The sequence below is a fragment of the Pseudorca crassidens genome, chromosome 8 (genome assembly GCF_039906515.1).
Source record: "Pseudorca crassidens isolate mPseCra1 chromosome 8, mPseCra1.hap1, whole genome shotgun sequence".
Taxonomy (NCBI): Eukaryota; Metazoa; Chordata; class Mammalia; order Artiodactyla; family Delphinidae; genus Pseudorca; species Pseudorca crassidens.
The window spans coordinates 101,464,003-101,483,937 of record NC_090303.1 but is presented as its reverse complement, the minus strand read 5'-3'; the positions used below and the strand labels follow the sequence as shown (position 1 = coordinate 101,483,937).

Here is a 19,935-nt window from a genome sequence, read left to right as displayed (position 1 = left end):
AGGCAGCGTTCTCAGACCTGCAGCTGTAGCATCACTAGGAAATTCCGGGACACACAGACAGACCATCAGGCCACCTCAGACCCACTAAACCGAAAGTCATGGTGAGGCCCAGTGGTCGTGTCTTACCGAGTCCTTCCAGCAGTTCTGGTTCTAGCGCTCTGCGGCTCGAAAACCGCTGCTCTGGGGCATCGTGGAGGTAAGGAAGAGCCTGTGGCGCCTTCCGAGGGGCCGCCTCTGGCTGGGGCTGTGCCTTGGCGGCAGGCGGTGGCGGGAGAGCGTGGGGAGGCCGCTCAGGCGGGACTCAGCCGCTGCTGCTGCAGGAGGGAAGCAGGTGGAGCGGCCGGCAGGCGGGAAGCCCCCAGGTAGGGACGTGCGCCGGGCCGGGCCCTCTCCCCACACTCCTGTGTCCTAACCTCCAGGCGCTGCGGAACATGACCTTACCTGGACGTAGGGCCACTAAGAGGTAATTAGTCACGAAGGCGTCGGTCCCATAGTCCACTGTGATTGGCGTCATTATACAAAGGGGAGATATGGACACAGAATCCTGCATACGGGGAGAGTACCGGTGACAATGAAGGCAGAAATCAGTGTGACGCGTGTGCAAGCCCAGGGGTGTCAGGGCGTGCCTGCACACCACCAGCGGCCAGGTGAGAAGCCTAGAACAGATCTTTCTGCACAGAAAAGGAACCAAGCCTGCTGACACCCTGATCTCAGACTTCCAGCCTCCAGGACTGTGAGACGATCAGTCTCTGTCGTTTGTGCCCCTAGTTCATGGTGCTCTGTTGTGTCCGCCCTCGCGCACCGATACAGGTGGTCATTGGGTGAAGCAGCCCGTCTTCAGCCCAGCCCTCCAGTCCTCGCTGGCCTCCCTCCTGTCAGGCTGCAGTAGAGCCCATGGCAGACTTGAGATGTGGTCCACAGGGCCCCAGTGTCACGAAGCAGAGTCAGAAGGGAGGGTTTGGGGCTGAGAGACAGTAATTTAGTAAATGACGGAGTAGAGAACACATACCATCCCTTCCGAAGAAGTCTGGCAGCGCAGATAGTACTGATAGATATGGTTTAGTGCCTTCAGGTTCTAAATGGTAACTTCTCAGGAGGTATGGAAGGCTCCAGAGTAAATAGAATTGCACAGTGGAATCATCACTTCCAGGACTGGGCGGCGACGGGAACACTGGGAATCATGGGTCTTCCCTCACGATGGCAGTGTGAGGGAATATGCGTTTCTAGCAACATTCTACTAACAACGTTTTCAATAAACTTTTTTAGATTGATAGAAGAGTTGTGAGGATAGTACAGATCGTTCCCATATACCCCACACCCAGTTCGCTCCATTCTTGCCATCTTACGTTAGTATGGTCACATTTGTCACAGTTAACGAACCAGTATTGATACGTAGTTATTGCCTGAAGTTCATAGTTTGTTTAGATTTCCCTGTGTCTTTCCTGATGTCATTTTTCTGCTCGAGGATCCCATCCAGGTTACTGTTAACATTTAGTCGTCACGTCCCCTTAGGCTCCCCTTTGCTGTGACAGTTTCTCAGACTTCCTGGCTTTTGGGAACCTTGACAGTTTTGAGGAGCTGGCCAGGTGTGCTGTAGGCTGCCCCCAAATGGAATTTGTTGGCTGTTTTTTCCTCATGACCAGACTTGGATTATGGGCTTTGGAAGGAAGACCACAGAGGTAAAGTGCTCCTCACGTCATATCAGACCTGCTTACTGCTTACCGCTGTCGATCTTAACCGCAGTCACCTGGCTGCCGTATGTCTATCAGGCTTCTTTACTGTAAAGTTTCTCTTTTCCATACTGTCCTCTTTAGGAGAAGGTCACTCTGCACCGCCCACACGTAAGGAGTGGGGAGTTGAGGGCTACGCAAGATAGTTGGAATTCTTCTGCAAAGGACATGTGTTCCTTCCTTTAACTTATTTATTCAGTCATTTGTGTCGGCATACGTTTATGGAGATATACATATATATATATATATATATATATATATATATTCCATTAGGTTATAATCCACTATTACTTTGTTTTATTGTTCAAATCATTCCAATTGATACGATTTTAATAGTGCCAATGAAAGAGAATACAGGCAAGTGTCCAAATAAGTGGCTGTTTGCCAAACACGGGTGTTTAGAAGAACATGTAGAAAATATAGAAAGACGAGAATATAAGTAAGTTGAAGAAGGGCATGACTAGGAGGGGGCTGCCCAGGGTCCTCTTAATTGGGGTTAGACTCGAGATCCACAAGCGGGAAGCAGGTGCTCACCTGCTTTAGAAGCAAGAAAGATAAGGGTTCGCTCTGTTGCTCAAGATTCATGCTGCAGGTGCTGATAAAGAGGAAGGGAAACTCTTCAGCCCGTTTTGTGCTTTTTCATTATCAAGGAAAATGATCTTCAAAACGGAAAAAGTACAGTGAATGGTGATTAGAAGATCTTACAGCCCAGGATAGGTGTGGACGGTAGGAGGTGCCTCTTTGCTTTCTGATCCCTAGTTTAGTCAGGATGCAGACTGCCAGGATGCAGGCTCTCAGTGGGAGTGGAAGAATGGTGGAGAACAGGTCTGAGGCCTGACGCCTGAGGTTCCAGGTGAGAGGAAAAAGAGTCCTCAGAAAACGGTGGGAAATGTGGTGTCATTCCCAGGTAAGGGGTTTGAATGAATTATTCATAAAGTAATAAAAGTAGTAATCTCTGGAAACCTATCACGAACCGACCCCAGAAAGTCGGGGAGATGAACCCGATTTCCTTTTGGGACTGTTCGTAGATGTGGTAATACCGTGAAAGGCGAATCTGGGTTTCATCTTGACGGTTGACAGAGCCTCGTGCCCTGTCCTGATGGAGAAGATGCAGAAGTGTATCTTGGCAGCTCAGTGAACTGCTGGCTTACGGACCTTAGGGGAACGTCAGTGAAATCGCAGTCTGCCTGGAGCGAGGTTTCTAGCTGTACTGGATGCCTCTCGCGGGCCGGGCCACCTGCTACTGCAGCCAGCCCTGCAGGCGTGGTGGGCGGCACCCCCGCTTCCGTAACCAGCGGGGATGAGCAGGTGGGGAAACGCCCCTGCCTCGCACGCTCGGGGAGGACGATCCCAGTGCCGTGGAGCCCCTGCCAGGCCCCTGTCCTGCGGCCAGCTCCACCACCCTTCACACACTGACACTGGCTCCCCTGCTAGCCTGTGTCACTCCTGCCCCCGGGACCACGTTCTCAAATAAACCACGTGCGAGCCAGGCTCTGCTTTCTGGGTGAGACACTGCTGGGGCGCCTTGAGATTCTTTCACTCTAAGCTCGGCAGCCTCTGGAACAATGACTTGAATACCGACTTTGTTGACCGCATCCTCTGATCGACAGATGACTTGAAACCAGGAGAGAGAGCGAATAATAACCCATATCCAGAAAGAGTCCTCCGTAAGCTGAATTATTCCTAGGCCTAATGAAAGTACCTGCCACCCAGAGCAGTGGGAATTAGAGCGCGTCGCAGAAGAGCATAAGGCTGGGGGTTCAGAACTGTGGCGGCGTGAGGGCGACCTGACGCGGCCCCGCCCCCATCAGGCTCACGCGGGGCGGGACCTGCTGATGCCGACAGCCAGCAGACTGCTAACCCAGAAGCACGGGCCGTGGTTTTAAGCGTCACGCAGTTTAAAAGTGGTACAAGAAGAGCTTACCTGAAAACAGCAGTCCCTGTTCCTTACGCCCTTGTCGTCATACTCCCCAGAACCGACAGTTCAGCTGTTAAATCTGGCGTTCACTGCCACATTACCTTGATTCATCAGTTTTAGACACGTTTTCCTCCCTAATTCGGTAGCTGGGTTCTTTGTTCCTTGTGTGGCTTCCTTCCTCCCCTCACACCCGGTGTCACCATCTCAGTACCGGGGTGCTTTCATTCATTTGACTGTGTCACTGGGCCCAGTGGTTTACGTGGTTACATTTCCTATTTGTACAGTTCAGTGTTGTTCCTGGAGCTTAGAATTCTTCCGTTTTTTATTTTCTTTGAACACCTAAGGCTTTTCCCACCGGCTGACTTCTCAGTAGGATTTCCTGTGCAGCCGGACTTGGCCCACACATTTCCAGCCCTACTTGGAGCCACGCCTGCGGCTCTGCGTCTTCTTGCCCGTCACCGTCACCTGAGACTTTCACGGGTTCATGGTGGGAATTGCCTCCACCCTCTCCTGATTTTTGAACACATGCTTTTCTGCTTTCCTGCTTTATTCTCTCTGTTTTGGCGGAGCACTTTCTCCAGGAGCTTCCGGCCCTAGTGCACTCGGGCTGCATAACAAAACCCCGCAGGCTGGCAGGCTTCACAGGAATTTCTCCCCCAGCCCTGGAGGCTGAGAGTCCAAGACCAAGTGCCGGTGGCGTCAGTTCCTGGCGAGGCCTCTCTTCCTGGCTTGCAGACAGCTGCCTGGAGCGCACGAGAGCTCTGGTCTTTCTCATACGGACACTAATCCCAACCCTGTGGCCTCATCGAACGCTCTCCAGCTCCATCAGGGGGTGCAAACGTCAGGGGGGTCAGGGGGTGCAAACGCTGTCCGTACACGTCCCAGGAAAAGATGCATGAGAGTTAGCTACTGAGGTCGGTTGAGAATTTCGAAGGCGTCCCATTGCTTTTAGCTGCCAGTGTCGCTGAAGAGACAGCTGTCGTGGTTTTTCTCTTCTTTAATCTCCATCTTTTTATGTGCGGTTTTCCCCCTTGGAAGCTTTTGGGGTTTTCTCTCTATCTCTGGTGCTTTCACGCCGGGCGCCTGGTTGTGGTCTTTTCCACTGTGAGCCAGGCACCCGATGGGCCTTTGGACCTGACACACGTGTCACTCGGTCCATGTTCACTGTGCTGTTCATTCCGAGATTCTCTATCTGCTGTTTCCTTTCTTCTGGAACTTCAGTCGGGAGATCTTGGGCCCCCTGAATTGATCCTTTAATATTCTTATCCTGTCTCCTTCTCTCATTACTTTTCTGTTCTACTTCTTAGAAGCTTCTTTGTTCTTAACCCATCCAGTGAGACGTATTCAAAACTAGAAGTTGTGCAGCTGCAACGTTCAAGGTTGTGTCGAGTGGCTCGTAATTAAGAGTGAGCACCGACAGCTGGGGAGCGATCACAGGGGAGCTTCTGCCTCGGGGGGTCTCACTGAAGAGTGTTGGGCCACCGTCTTTTTCATTGGAAGCCCCCAAATGTTCATATCTGTGTAGTTCATTTCTGAAGCGGTTTCTCCAGGAAAATAATCCTTTGATGGTGATGGCGGGTGGCTTTGGTCATGACCTGATTTGAAACAATCTTCCTGTTTGTTTTCAGCCCTGCCCCTGCCCAAGCATCGGAGCCTCCAGTCGTGGGTCCTCCAGGTCGGGGGTATCAGTGGGCTCCTCTCCCCGCCCCTCCCCACGAGGTTCCTCCTCTTGGTCAGCGTGAACCGTGCTCCACCCGCTTCTCGTCCTGGCATCTCCTCGCTCATTTTCCTTCTAGTTTATACTCCCTGTAGTTTGAGAATAACTTTTCAAGAGGAAGAGATGTCAGAGATGTTTCTCTGCCACTTTTAAACCTAAGGAGCCATGAGGGAAACTCCAGGAAGGAGATACATGAGGTCCTGCGGGAGTAGAGGAGGGATTCGCCTCGGCCGGGCATGACGTGGGTAGGTTATGTTGAGGACTTAGAAGTTACAGGCAAACTGGGCTTTAACAGGTGGAGCAGAAGGTAAGTCCATTTGAAGTAGAAGGAACATTGTGACACAGCCAAAACAACGGAAGATAAGTTCACGGACTGAGGAGTCGGCTGGACCGTAGGGGTCAGGCTGGGGCTGCATCGCAGAGGGTCTTGGAGACCAAACCTGAGAAGCTGGGCCCATCCTTGCTCAGGGGAGACGCCGTCAGGTGTTGTGAAATCCATTTGATGAGCTCTGATGTAAAAACTTAGTAAACTGTAGTGAACAGTTTTAAAGAGCTTTAGCTATGCATCAGCATTAATTTTAAAAGCCCCACAATTAATTTAATTATTGAGAATCAGGGTAAAACTGTGTATGGAAAGCAGGGAAGCATTAGAGGAATCAGATTCCCATTTTTGGGGAACACAGATGTGCTACTTGGCATTTAGATTGCCAGAATCTCTTAGCGCGACTAAGGCCGGCTTACCCTTTGTAAAAATCATTTTTATAGGGCTTCCCTGGTGGCGCAGTGGTTGAGAGTCCGCCTGCCGATGCAGGGGACACGGGTTCGTGCCCCGGTCCGGGAGGATCCCACATGCCGCGGAGCGGCTGGGCCCGTGAGCCATGGCCGCTGAGCCTGCGCGTCCGGAGCCTGTGCTCCGCAACGGGAGAGGCCACAACAGTGAGAGGCCCGCGTACCGCAAAAAAAAAAAAAAAAAAAAAATCATTTTTATATTAGACTTTTATTTTCCTCTTTACTTAGCTGATTATCACATTTGGTTGTTTGAAAATCCTATTAAGGGCTTCCCTGGTGGTGCAGTGGTTAGGAATCTGCCTGCCAATGCAGGGGACATGGGTTCGAGCCCTGGTCTGGGAAGGTCCCACATGCCGTGGAGCAACTAAGCCCGTGCGCCACAACTACTGAGCCTGCTCTCTAGAGCCCATGAGCCACAACTACTGAAGCCTGTGCACCTAGAGCCCATGCTCCGCAACAAGAGAAGCCACCGCAGTGAAAAGCCCATGCACCGCAACAAAGAGTAGCCCCCACTCGCCGCAACTAGAGAAAGCCCGTGCTCAGCAACAAAGACCCAGTGCAGCCAAAAGTAAATAAATAAATTTATAAAAAAGAAAAAAGAAAATCCTATTAAAATATAAAATTTTTAATTGGTAACAGTTTGAGCAAATTGCATTATCAGTTGAAAGAAATTTTCAGAGGCACTCAAGGCCCCTAGAGTTTTTCCCTTAGAAGTAGACTGCGCCAGTCCTCTTTCCGCCTGTTGATGGTTCGCTGGTGACACACTGTGCCTTCTGTAATTGAGGAGTTTCCTGAGCGGAGTCTTAAATTGCCCCTCAAACACTCCGTGCACGTGGTGCTGAGAAAGCCAAGCTTAGAAGGTTTCGTCCCTGCAGAGGCTGCACTCAAACCACAGCAGCAGGCAGGGCTGCTGGTCTGGGGACACTGAGACGTCCCCCGCTAAGATGCTGTGAGCACGTCTTGTCCACTTTAGGGAGTTCTGTCGGGTCTCTGGAGGGTGGAATTGTGACTCCCTCCATGACGTGTGGACCTGTCAGCAGTTTGTGTGGCTGAAATTAAAACTAACTCATTCTTTGCTTCTGGTCTGTCAGTAGAGAGTGGAAAATTAAAGCTCTTATTCTTTTTAGCTCTTCATAGCAAGTCTGGTTAGTCCACGCACTTGCGGGAGTTCCCTGGTGGCCTAGTGGTTAGGATTCAGCACTTCCACTGCCGAGCGCCCAGGTTCAGCCCCTGGTCAGGGAACTGAGATCCTGCGAGCCGTGCGGCGTGGCCAAAAAATGAAAAGAACAAAAACAAAAAAAACATGCCCTTGTGAGGAAAGCGCTATCTGTTAGCCCCATCTTGTAGCTAAGAATGTTGAGGCTGAGAGGGTTAAGGACCTGAGCTGACGAAAAGTCAGTCTGTCCAGTTGGTCCTGCAGCTTCGCCCACTGAAACCACTAGGAGGCTTTTTTGCTTCACGCCAAGTAGTTTCCTTAGCATCTGGTTGTTTTATTAATACCTTCTTGTGCAGAAGTGAAGGCACTTTTCACCTTGAACTCTTCATGTCCCCTTTGCCGCTGGACGGCTGCTTCCCTGGGTTTTTCCCTCACGTGACATCAGCAGTGTATCCTCAGGATGACCTGAGGTCAGCACACATCACCACCCCACCCTCTGCGTCCCTGGCCTGTCCGTCTTCGGTACCTGAGAGAGTCAGTGCTGTGCGGGCATTTCCTTGTGTTTTGTGTGCAGAGGCCTTGAAGCCCCTTTCGTAACTAACTTGGAGCATTTAGGGGCTGTTTAAGAGCTTGTAGGCAGCAGGTTAGAGAAGTTATTGTGGGGAAGCAGGATTTTCTCTGTTCCTGAAAGGTCATTACATTGAGTGTTAAAGTTAGGCCCTGCTTCTGTTGGTGTTGCCATCAGTCTGATTGCTGCTCCTTTGGAAGTTAATGTCTCTTCTTCCCTCTGGCTGGTTTTCTCTTTGCTTTTGATTTTTAGCATCTTACCTATGATGTGCTGGGTGTGGTTTTCTTTGTATTTTTCCTGCCTGGGTTCTATCTGATGCTTTTGATAGATTCAGATTTTCTATTGAAAGTCGCCTATTTGAACATGATTTGGAAAATGCCTTTGGAAAAACTCCAGAATTTTGTAGCTCAGTTCATATCTTTCTTTTCTCTCAAGAATTGTAGTTCCCTGAATCCTGCCTGCGTGCTGCCCGCCAGTGCTTTCTAACAGGGATTTGTATGTTTTGTCCAACTCGTGCGGTTGTTTTCAGCTACTTCATCATGGCCAAACCAGAACTTTCCGGAGTGGCTTTTCAACAGCTGTGGTCACTTAGGGTTACGGGAATGATCCTGATGAATGATTTTAATACTGGTTTTCTCTGCTAAATCTGTTATTTTGGAGGAAACAGTAAGCAGTTTGTGGTTTTAAAAGTGCCCCCACTCCCTGCCTACTCCAGCCAGTTAGAAAAACAAGCTAAGCAGATATTTAATGTGTTTCAGAATCCGTTCATCCATGACTTTCCCCCATATTCTTTTATAATATTTTCTAGGCCCACAGTCAAGGATTCCCAGAGCATCATCAAGGTAGAAATAGACCATTCACACCGGCACACCGTCCCTGAATGCCATTTAGTTACACAGTGTGAATATTTTTGTGATTCTTGATACAAGCTGTGGTTCAGAAACCATTTTACCCGTTTGTGGATGCCATTTAGTTACTGTCTGGCTCTCGTGCCCTTGGGTTGGCTCTGCTCACCTCCTCTTCCTAGTTTCCTGCCAGTTTGTTCAACAGATTGATGGAGTCCCTGCCGTACTCAGGACAGTGCTGGACTCGGCTAAGACAAGTGTGGAAAATGACTAATGAGACTCCCCCTCACCCACCAGCCGTCCCTCTGCCCTTGTGCAGGTGAACCAGGCACCTGCATAAGTCATTCTAAATAGAGGCAAAATGAGTCACAGTAAAGGCAGAAACAGGTGCCGAGTTATTACTTCTACTCTGACTTGAAGCTCTAGTTTCCTAAAATCCTCTCTTTTGACTATTAAGTTAACAAGGGGTTTCGGAGTATAGTGGGTGAGAAAATAACCTTTTTCTTTCTTAGTAAAAAAGATAAACTGTACCCCAGAATAAAAAAAATTTTTAAGAGATACACTTCCACTGCCTCAGCTCCATAATATAGAAGTTTAATTTTTTTGCTTGTTTCTCTTTGATCTTTTCTGTGTAAATACATGTTTTATATAATTATAATGCATAATTTTATAGTCTGCATTTTCACTGCCGTAAACCTTTTTTTTTTTACTTCAACATAATCTTCACAGTTATACTATTTGATGCTTTTTTCTCACTGGTATACCAACATTTAACAAGTTTTGCTGGAGGCAGATCTTTCTCCAGTTTTCAGTGTTAGAAATAATGCCACATAATTGAACATCTCTGATTCAGGAATCCTACTCCTAAAATTTCTGTATGAGTAAGTAATTCAACAGAGGAAAAGCTAGTACACAAACTATGAATATTCTTGTGATTCTTGATACGAGCTGTGGCTCAAAAACTATTCTAACAATTCATGGAGCCACCAGTGGTTTTACAACTGCACTTGTGTCGGGCGCTATAACGAAAACATACTGGCTTATTTAGCAGCTGTAAATGGTACTTTAAATTTGCTTTAATTTTCATTTCTTTGAGTATCAGTAAAATTGAACCATCTTCCATATGTTATTTGCTGTCTGTATTTAGAGGTCATTTTCAGCATTGAGCTTTTGGCTTTTAACAAATCATCACCTCTGCTGCCTGTCACGGTGTCCCGGAGGGTGTTTGTCCCGAGGGCTCAGGGAGACACTGTATGTGAACTACTCTGAACAGGGCCCAGCCCATAATAGGCACACAGGGAATGTCTGTCTCAAGAAGATATAAAAGTAGGAATATATGACATCTTTCATTCCTTCTCTTTCTCAACCTCAGGGAAATGAAGGGGGAATGCTTGTTGTTTTGTTATTGAACATATGAAAAACAAATTTTCATTTCAAGTACTTTGATAGAACTTCAGTATTTCTGAATGAACTAATAACCACATATAGGAAAGAGCAAACTCGGAAGTTTGGGGAATTCCCTGCAGGTCCTGTGGTTAGGAGTCGGCGCTTTCACTGCCGAGGGCCCGGGTTCAGTCCCCGGTTGGGGAAGTAAGAGCCCGCAAGCTGTGTGGCATGGCCCGAAAAAAACAGACCTTTGAAGTTTAATTCTTCTGTGTGGTTTTAATTACATAAAGTCTCTCTGATTGCATTGTTTCAGTTTGAAAAAATAATCTCCAATCCCTATATACCTTTCAATATAATACAGAAGCATATTGCTAATGTTAATAAATTCAGTTATTTTTAACTGGTAAGATTTGGTTGAGTGTTTCAGTGGAAGGTATTTTTCTCCCTGCATATATATAGACTAAAAATGCATGTTGTCTCTCTCATTGGTCTTAGGTTAAAAAGGCCTTCTTTGCCCTAGTAGCCAACGGTGTCCGAGCAGCGCCTCTGTGGGAGAGTAAAAGACAAAGTTTTGTAGGTAAGCGGCAGGGGCCGGGGATCTGAAAGCCTGAGTTAGCTCAAGAAGTGCTGGTTTGGAGTGCAGCCTAGTAGACATGTTACCAATCGAAGGACAGCCTTGCTTTTACATCCTGTGCGGTGGGACTGCGAGTGAATTCAAAACATTTATGTACCTGTGTGGAGTTTCTTTGGATTCAGTGCCGTTTTGGCTCTGAAGCCTCCTCGGTGCCCTTGCTGGTCCCCTGGTCCCAAGGCTGAGGCCCGACCCCTCCCTGTCGGTCCCTCCGCTTGCGGTCCTGCCGCGGGCCATCCCCGCTCCCTCCCCGGTGAGCACTTTTCTGACACAGCAGATGAAACGATGGAAACGTGATTGGTAAAAAGCGTTGTTACGCTATTAAAGCGTTGTTACGCTATTAAAAATACCACGTAACTCACAGTACCTAAGCTCCATAATTTTCTCATCTTATGAATCACAGTGGACAATGGGTGTCGTCCCTCTTAGGAGGCATCGCATCATTCTGAAATGGCACTCGGTGTCCGCCGCCCCTCGGGCTGCAGCTGCCTCAGGGGAGAGGTTCACGCCTCTGTATTCCTGATGTCCGGCACACAGTGGGCCCTTCGTAAATTGTGCCTGTGAAAGGCGCTGTTTTTAGGAGGATTCTCAGAAAACAATCCAAGTGCTACCAAAAGTGTCATGTTTCTAGAGCTTATGGGATACTTTATCTTATTTTAAAGTATCCTAAATTATTTACATGTAGCCACAAGTCTTTTGTGATGTTTAATAACATTCAGAAAGTTTTCTCTTGGTGAATTGCCAACTACTGTGATTAATTCCATTAATTACTATCAGGTTTAATTTCAGCTAAATTTGTATATCTTAGTGTGGTGTAGATAATTAACAGATTAACAGTTTTAAATAGTATATGAAGCTGTGCTGGTAGTCTTTAAGGCTGTCTAGTAAATAAATACTCCAGCTTTGCTTATCAGCTGAAATTTTCCTTTAATGTTTTCATAGTTCTACATTTAATATATAATTCTTTCTTCCAGGAATGCTAACAATTACAGATTTCATTAATATACTTCATAGATACTATAAGTCACCCATGGTAAGTGCCAGAAATCCTTATGTCAAGTAAGTGGAGCTATATATTTCTCTGTACGTATTTAGAGCTCTGTGTGTGTGTGTGTTTTAAGATTTTGTGTTTTTCTTTTTTGGTACCGGCTTGGTGGTGCCGGTGGTTGATTTTTCCAAATATATATAATGTGCAGGAAACCTCAGTGTAAATCAGTCTGATATTTGAAGCTTAAGAAGGTAGTCGCAGGAAGTATGAAAGGCAATAGCCTCTTTCTTCAGCTTTCAGGAGTCCTCAGGTTAGTGGGATTCTGTGTGCTTATTTATTGCCTGGATAGTCTATACGTTCCATTATATTTCTGCTCCTTAACGGCATTATGGGCATGCCGTAGTGTTGAGATCTGCCTGGACCCATGAATGAAGGAGGCCCCTGGCACCCTTCCAGACCAGGGGTGGCTGTGCCCAGTGAAGCCCACAGTGGAGATGAGAACAACACAGGCCTGACTCCCGGGCCTTATGCAGTGACCCCTGAAATTTTACAAAAGAAATACACGGACTCTGTGCTTCTAAAGAAGTAAAAATTAAAATTGGAGAAATTCAGTTTTGACATTTTTCTGCCACTTAAGAAAAGACTGCTACTGGCTAATTTTAGTGGCAGATCCCTGGTTCCTGGTCCAACTGTTTTACAAGAGCATAGTTTGAAAACTACATATGGCCTTTATCTAACACTGTGATTTTTGTGATTCTACCAGCTTGTTTGGTGTTTGGTTTTTGTTGGTTTTTTTGAGTTGGTGTTTTTTTTGTTTGTTTTTTTTTTTGGCAAGGTTGGAGAAGGACAGAATTGTATACTTTCTTTATCTAGTACTGTTTTGGGTATCTAATAGGTAAAAGGCAATCCAGTTAATACTGTTTTTACATGTAATGGTCAGTATTGCCCAATAATTAAATTCCTACACAAAATGGAAAAATAAGCTTCTGCTTAAGACATACTCTTAGAAGGAAGTTTTACCAAAGACTTCATAAGTATTCCATATTTATTTCACATGACATACCTGATTTCTTTCTTTTTTTTTTCTGCGGTACGCGGGCCTCTCACTACTGTGGCCTCTCCCGTTGCGGAGCACAGGCTCCGGACGCGCAGGCTCAGTGGCCATGGCTCACGGGCCCAGCCGCTCCGTGGCATGTGGGATCCTCCCGGACCGGGGCACGAACCCGCGTCAACTGCTTCGGCAGGCAGACTCTCAACCACTGCGCCACCAGGGAAGCCCTACCTTTTTTTTAACTATTAAATTCTGTGCTTGAGCGGTGGTTGCTTCTTCCCTGCCACCTACAGAGCCTGCCTTGGTGGCACGTCTTGTTTCTCCTCTCCTGCCCACTCAGTTCTCTCTTTTCTCCCTCCTGACCCCTCTGCTCGTCTCCCTGCGGCTTCTCTTCTTTGGAAATCTGAGTCCACTTCCTCCACGTGCACGTTCTCCTTCAGGTCCTTGGTCCTTGCAGTTGAAATTCAGGTCTTTCAGAATCCTCCTGGAGAACTGCCTCAGTGATGGAGAGCCCTGTGCCATCTCCCTGGAGCAGAATTAGTCACTATTTCAGCGCCCCCATTAACTACCCACACAGCACTTTTCATACTGTATTCTGATTAGTTGCAGGGCAGTGTTTCTCAGCTGGGAGTGACGTTGCCTCCCAGGGGACATTTGACAACATCTAGAGACATTTTTTATCATAGCTGGTGGAAGCGTGGGGCAGTTCTACTGGCGTCTAGCGGGCAGAGGCCAGGGGTGCTGCTAAGTGTCCTACAGTGCCCAGGACGGCCCTACAGCAGAAGCAGCCAGCCTGAAGTGTCAGTAGCGCCAAGGTCGAGAAAGGCTGTCATGGGGTATCTGAGGTTCCTTCTTGTTAGGTAGTTCTTTGAGGTGGAGACTGTATCTTACTCACGTTTGTACCTTACACACACACACCCCTTCCCATCTTGCCAGCGCCGAACACCCCCCGTACCTAAGGGACCCCCGTGTTAGCTGAGTCATGGCCGTGCTGGTGGCTTAGCTAAAGCTCCGAGGCGGGTGTGCAGGCAGAGCACGGGCACCACCTCAGAGCCGCCTAAGTGAGACGTAGACCAGGATGGTTCTACTTCCAGCTGTGAAAACCAGAGCCTCATCTTCCTCAGTTAGGCTTTTTCTCTGTCGTGGATGTTGTTCAGTCACCTGGCACCAAAATGCGGGGGGGCGGGGCGCGGGTTCTCACTTAGTCATTCGTCTCTAGTTCCCCTGTTTTATTATTCTCTCAACCTTTTGGTTCTTCCTTTCAGTTGCCCCTACACTCCCACAGTCACCATTCGAGACCTAACTGTCCTGACACTCGGTTTTGCATCTGGCTCTGGTGCTGTCACGTCGTCCCACTGCTTAAACCCATCAGTGCTGGCCTGGCTTTCTCTCCCAGACACGGAGCCCACCTCGGGTCATCAGTCCCCAGACTCCTCGCTCCTGTCCCCCAGCACCATCTCCTTTCTGTGTTTCGGGAACGTGAGGAAGTCCTTTTCCTCTCCAGGCCCTTACGAGTTTATCTTCTTTTATGTAAAGTCCATTCATCATGCAGAGCCTGGCTGAAATCTACCTCCTGAAGTTTTCCTTGCCTGACCTCTGACCTCTGCTCATCCCTACTCTCCCTGCATCCCTGCACTAAATAAGCCTTTTAGAGTATGCTCTGATATGTACGCCTTCTTGTTGGTGGTTTCTTGCCAGTTGTTGGTAGCATTTCAGTATCGGACTGTCTTAATGTTGCCAAGTGGATTTTAAGCTTCAAGAAGCTTCAGGAAGAGGCCAGGTTTTCCTACTGCAGGGCCCCCAGGAGTCCCAGTGCAACACTGCAGGAGGCAGAGTGACTTTCTTAAGCTGAGCCGCAGTGGAGGCTGCAGCAGGTGGGGAGGCCCTCCGCCTCAGGCTCACAAACACATGGTCCTCACAGAAGCTGAATGTGGAGGGCCTTCTCTCCAGCTGTTTAGGAAGGGAAACAGATTCAGAGACCTTAAGTACTTTGACCAAAAGCGGCAGCCAAGATGCAGTGATGTGAGTGCTTGACGACTCCAGGTGACTAAGTGCTGTACCCACTGCCCAGCCTCCAGGCTCTCCAGACTCAACGCCCTCTCTACCTTTGTGAAGACACCCATGTGGTCCAGGCATAACCTGATCCAGCAACTTAATTAGCACATGATTTAACCAACTGCCCTTTTAAAATTAGAGATGCTAAAAATCTTATGTATCCTCAGAAAGAAGGAATGTGTGTATATGTGTATATGTGCGTGTGTGTGTGGGGGGGGGTGTTCTAAAATTTAAGTGTATCCGAAATTTTCAAATTAAATTAATGAAAATATTGTTGGTTTATGTTTTAAATTTATAAAGCATTTGTCTTCAATGAAAGGTAGAGCACTTTTTGTCTCTCATTTATATTCTAATATTTCTGAATTATCTTGATTGTTTCCATCTGCTGAATTATGGGACTCAGCAGTAGTTATGAAATAGTAATTTCTTTTTTTTCCCTTATGTTGTGTGTGTTAACATTTGTAAGTAAGAGTTTTTCTTATTTCTAGGTACAGATTTATGAATTAGAGGAACATAAGATTGAAACATGGAGGGGTAAGCACTGTTGAGTGTTAAAAACCTTTTAATATGAGGGAAAACATGTTCTACATATGTATAAAATGTTTTAATTTCACAGGTCCTCTTCTCTCTGCTTAATAACTGACTACATTAAGACATTTCTTTCTATATTAATTTTGATAGTATGCCATACTACTATAAATATTACCCACTCTGTTTAGTACACATGTATAGAGAACCTATAACAAGTCTTTAGACTAAGGCTGGGATATAGATGGGATATAGTAACTAGTGCCCGAGTCTCTGGCCCCCAGTCGAGCCACCATTCACCTCTAAGTATTACCTTCCAAATCTTCGCCTTTGTATAGAAAATGCACCAAAGGAATGCCTGAAATTAACAAAAGCAAGGATCTGTTCCTATTTAAATTCAATCATTATTTCTTTACATTATTATTATTTCTTTACAAATTATGGAGACAAGTAGAACAAGTGAAACTTAAACTAGATGATTTGGATAAAATCACACGAAAATAACTTCAAGATTGCTTGCTTTCGTTTGCAGTATTGAAATTCACCCTTTATAATCACAATACCCTTTTCTGAAATGGAGCCACTTTTTAAATTGTAATTTCATGATTGTGAAATTGTTCAGTCTTAATGAGACCCAGCCTGCTGGGTTGGTACAGAGGGGGCAAAGGACCAACCAGTAAGAATATCCTCGATGGGAGCCTGTGATGGGGATCCCTGAGGAAGAAGCCTCTGTAGGGTGTTCGGGGAGAAGCCTGCATTAGACACTGAGGGGCCAACTCAACTCAAGGAAACTTTTTCATTTAAACCTGAGGTTTAGCTTTGTGTTCCCGTTATCTGCTTGGTGTGACAAGCACCCCTGTGACTGGCTGCAAGATCTGAACATCCGTTAGGATGCTCTAAAGAGAGCTGGGCCTCCTTTAATCCCATATGATTTAGAGGTTCCATTGAACGATGTATTTGATTGATGATAGCTTTATCAAGTCAGACCAAACAAAGTAAGTCAACATGGGATCCACATTTTAGCACTGCCTATCATGCAGTGAATATATATATTTTAACACCAAGACAGATACTTTGTAATAAATTCTATTGTATAAGTAATGTCAGACCAAGGTTTAAGTGTATTTACATTTTGATACATGGTATTTGGTAGTAATAATAATAATAATAATGTTGAGATTTTCTTGAATGCCTTCTGTGTAGAAACCTCAGTAAAGCAAATTACAGTTTATCTTTACAAAGATAATGTCTGCATACTAGAAAGATCCCCAGATACAGTAGATCAAGTTTTGGTGTCGAAAATAAAACTTAATAACATTAAAGAACAAAGTTTGTTATAACTTTTACCTTTTAACTTGTGAAAATTAGTTTTAAAGGATTTCATAGTCTTCCTTTGTTGAGGGTGATAGTGACTTGGTAACATTCTAGTGACCTCTGCTGGTATTGCTCTATTATCAGATTTCTTGACTTTTCTTCTGATTTTTACAACATCTATTATAATACTGTTTTTAAATACTTAACTTTTCCACAAAGGCAACATCCTGAAACAGTTTGGAAGTTGTTTAATAATAGCCATGACTATAAGTAACACAATAGTGTTCTGTAAATTAATTCGATTTGGGTTTTTAATCCTTCTAATTATTACCTGTAAATTGAAGGGTATTTTAATTTATGTAATAATTACAAACAGCAAATACGTTACTAATTACATATTTTCTTTCTATAAATACAGAGCTTTATTTACAAGAAACGTTTAAGCCTTTAGTGAATATATCTCCAGATGCAAGGTAAACTTGTCAAGTTTTTCTCCTTTGAAAACATTCCATTCATTCAGATTCATCTGTTTTGTTACCATGGGTGATAGATTTTTTTTGTTTTAATCTAGATAGGGGCCAGCCTCCTTAATATTAAATTCAGTAAACTCAGAGACAGTAGAAATCACAGCCATTGTTGGTCCAAAGGACTGAGAATGAACTAGGAAGATGGTCATACTGAGCAGTTTGAAAGTCCAGATCACCTGCAGCAGAAACCCACTAGGGAGCTCATTAAAGCTGCAGATTTCTGGGCTCTTCTCCCAGTCAGTCTTTGGACGGTTTTAGTGCCCTGGAATGTGCATTAAAACAACTCCCCCAGGGGTCCCAACGTGCACTGAAGTTGAAAAATCAGTCTCCTTAGGCACTGGTCCAGAGGTGGTCAGAGGATGGGGCTGCCCACAAGTGTTGACCCAAGCCTTCTGGGACAGCTCGGATACATTTTCAGAAATAAAAGCATTCTTAAAACTAGTGCACTAGTGAGCAAAAGTGGAATATTGATTTTTATTATTTTATTTCCAAGTCCTAAAAAACAGCTCCACCCAGCACACCTCCTCGTCGGCAGTCACAGGAGAGGCTGGAGCAGCCAGCAGTGGGCAGGCTGAGCACAGAAGTGGCCAGTGCAGGGGGCCCCCGGCCACAGTGCCCTCTGTTGCCAGGGTCGTCCATTAGCTTCCCGAGGGGTTAGCTTCTGTCATTTCTCAAATAAAAGCATCAAACCTGCTACTAAAAAACTGCTCTCCTAGAGATTTTTGTAGTCCACACTTGGATTTGAGGCTTATTAACAGATTACGGAAAACCGAAAATTTTGCTGAGATCTCCAGTTTAAAACTTTTCTAGAACACTGTTTTAGGTCAGTCAACCTTTTAATATTGTAATTTAAAGACACAAAGTACGTTTAAAGCAGGGGTGGTCCAAAGTTTTCTAATTCTTCTTTAAAGCCTCCTAACAACTGTAATGGCTTTTCCCGCAGCCTCTTCGATGCTGTACACTCGTTGATCAAAAATAAAATCCACAGATTGCCAGTTATTGACCCTATCAGTGGGAATGCACTTTATATACTTACCCACAAAAGAATCCTCAAGTTCCTCCAGCTTTTTGTAAGTAGTTTTTAGTGTTTCTAAAGACATAGCTGCATATACTTTAATTTACCTCAAGTAAATTGGCTCCTGTTACCCTCATAGAAGAAATCGTTAGTTTTGAGGTCTCCATTTCTAAACTTCAGTTTCTTAACTCACTACTATTTGAACTGTACATTCTCAAAGTTGATTCCAGTTAAAAAGTAATCACCTTTCAGTGCAAGTAAAAACACTTGGAATTCTCTATTTAAGTGAGAATATTTTATCACCTAAAATGAGGAGAAGCAAAGCAGTTCGCGAGTCAGTCTGATTAAGGAAGTACTTACCCAAGATAGCCTGAGCCAGACTGCCTTATGATGCTTTACTGGTGTCATGGTTGGGGACATGCTCAGAAGTCCTGGCCCCTGGATGGTCTTATTATTTACTGCAGCAGTGATAGAAAAGCCCAAAGCAAATAAAATTTTGACAACAGAATACCATGTTGGTCCAAATCAGGGCTATATTGTCTGTACGTTTTCTCAACTGCATCGGAAATGAGATGGCTTCATAATCATCCAAAACTCAGAACCTCTTCGGTCGGCAGTATTAAAAAGAGGCTCAGAAGGGCCAGAGTGTTCACAGGAGGGCTTCAATTTTTTCCTTTTAATTACATGCACTGAAGTTGAGGTTATAAGTAATTGGTCAGCTAGAACCAGTAAGGGGCCTCATTCATAGTTCAGAAGAGATCATATTAAGAATCATTTTTTTAAAAGAATTTAGTAGACATGAAAAATCTACGTCAAGTTAGCTTTCCTGTCTTCTCCACAGCTTCAAATTAGGAAATAAAGCAGCATTCCAGTGTGGCGTGAAGGAGCCCAGGCTGCTCCGACAGCAGCCCAGAGGGTTTAAGTGATGGGGAGAAATGCCTTGTCCATCAAACCAGCCCTATATTTTAATAGTCTGTGTAAATGTAGCAGTCATCATGTTTAAATAAACACTAAGAAAGAATGTAGGAAGGAGAAGAGTGATTTACAAAAAAGCATGAAGTTTGGTAAAGAGGCAGTCTAGGGAAGAAGAATTAAGGAGGCGGGGACATTGTTGGTCAGACTTCCTGTCTGCCATGGGCTGAACGCATGCAGTCGCCTTGGCACTGAGCTTTAACAGGACCCAGGGCCCAGGACCCAGGGCGGGGCTGTACCAGGCTCTTAGCCCACGTACCCCGTAGAGTCGCCATTTTAAAACAGTACTAATCATGAGAGGAGCTAAACAGTGTTAAGCAGTACGCTGTGTCAGGCACTTCACATGATAAAGCTAATCCTAGCCACCACCCTCTCAGGTAGGTATTTTTATTCATCTGATTTGGAAGCGACAACATTCAGCAAGGTTGCGTAGCTTTGCCACGGTTGCCGGTGGTGGTGGTGGAGCAGCCCTCCCTCTAACAGCTCCGTCTGTCCGTGTCCAGAGGCGGCTTAGATCCTCGGGCTCAGGGCGCCTGGCTCACAGGGCCGACGGCGCCCGGAGGCCCTTAGCGTTTCCGTGGCCGCGCTGCCGACGGGGAGGCACAGCCTGAGAGAGGCCTTTGGCATCTTCTCCTCTACAACAAGTAGAGGAGGTGGCCTCTGCCAGTACTGCCTTATATTTGGGCCAATATGGTAATTAGAATCATGCTGTTAGAATATTCAGCTAGGGATTTTCAGATAAAAA

General features: G+C 45.9%; 1 protein-coding gene across 12 annotated transcripts in view; it reads left to right on the top strand.

Annotated features, from left to right (window-relative positions):
• The window catches only part of PRKAG2 (protein kinase AMP-activated non-catalytic subunit gamma 2), a 276,835-nt gene that overhangs the window by 243,734 nt on the left and 13,166 nt on the right, over window positions 1-19,935 (top strand). For all 12 annotated transcript variants that reach the window (XM_067747491.1, XM_067747492.1, XM_067747499.1 and 9 more), the window contains 5 exons: window positions 10,605-10,686; window positions 11,715-11,773; window positions 15,323-15,368; window positions 17,095-17,149; window positions 18,147-18,273. In XM_067747491.1, the coding sequence (XP_067603592.1) occupies window positions 10,605-10,686; window positions 11,715-11,773; window positions 15,323-15,368; window positions 17,095-17,149; window positions 18,147-18,273 (369 nt within the window). The remainder of the gene's footprint in view (window positions 1-10,604; window positions 10,687-11,714; window positions 11,774-15,322; window positions 15,369-17,094; window positions 17,150-18,146; window positions 18,274-19,935) is intronic.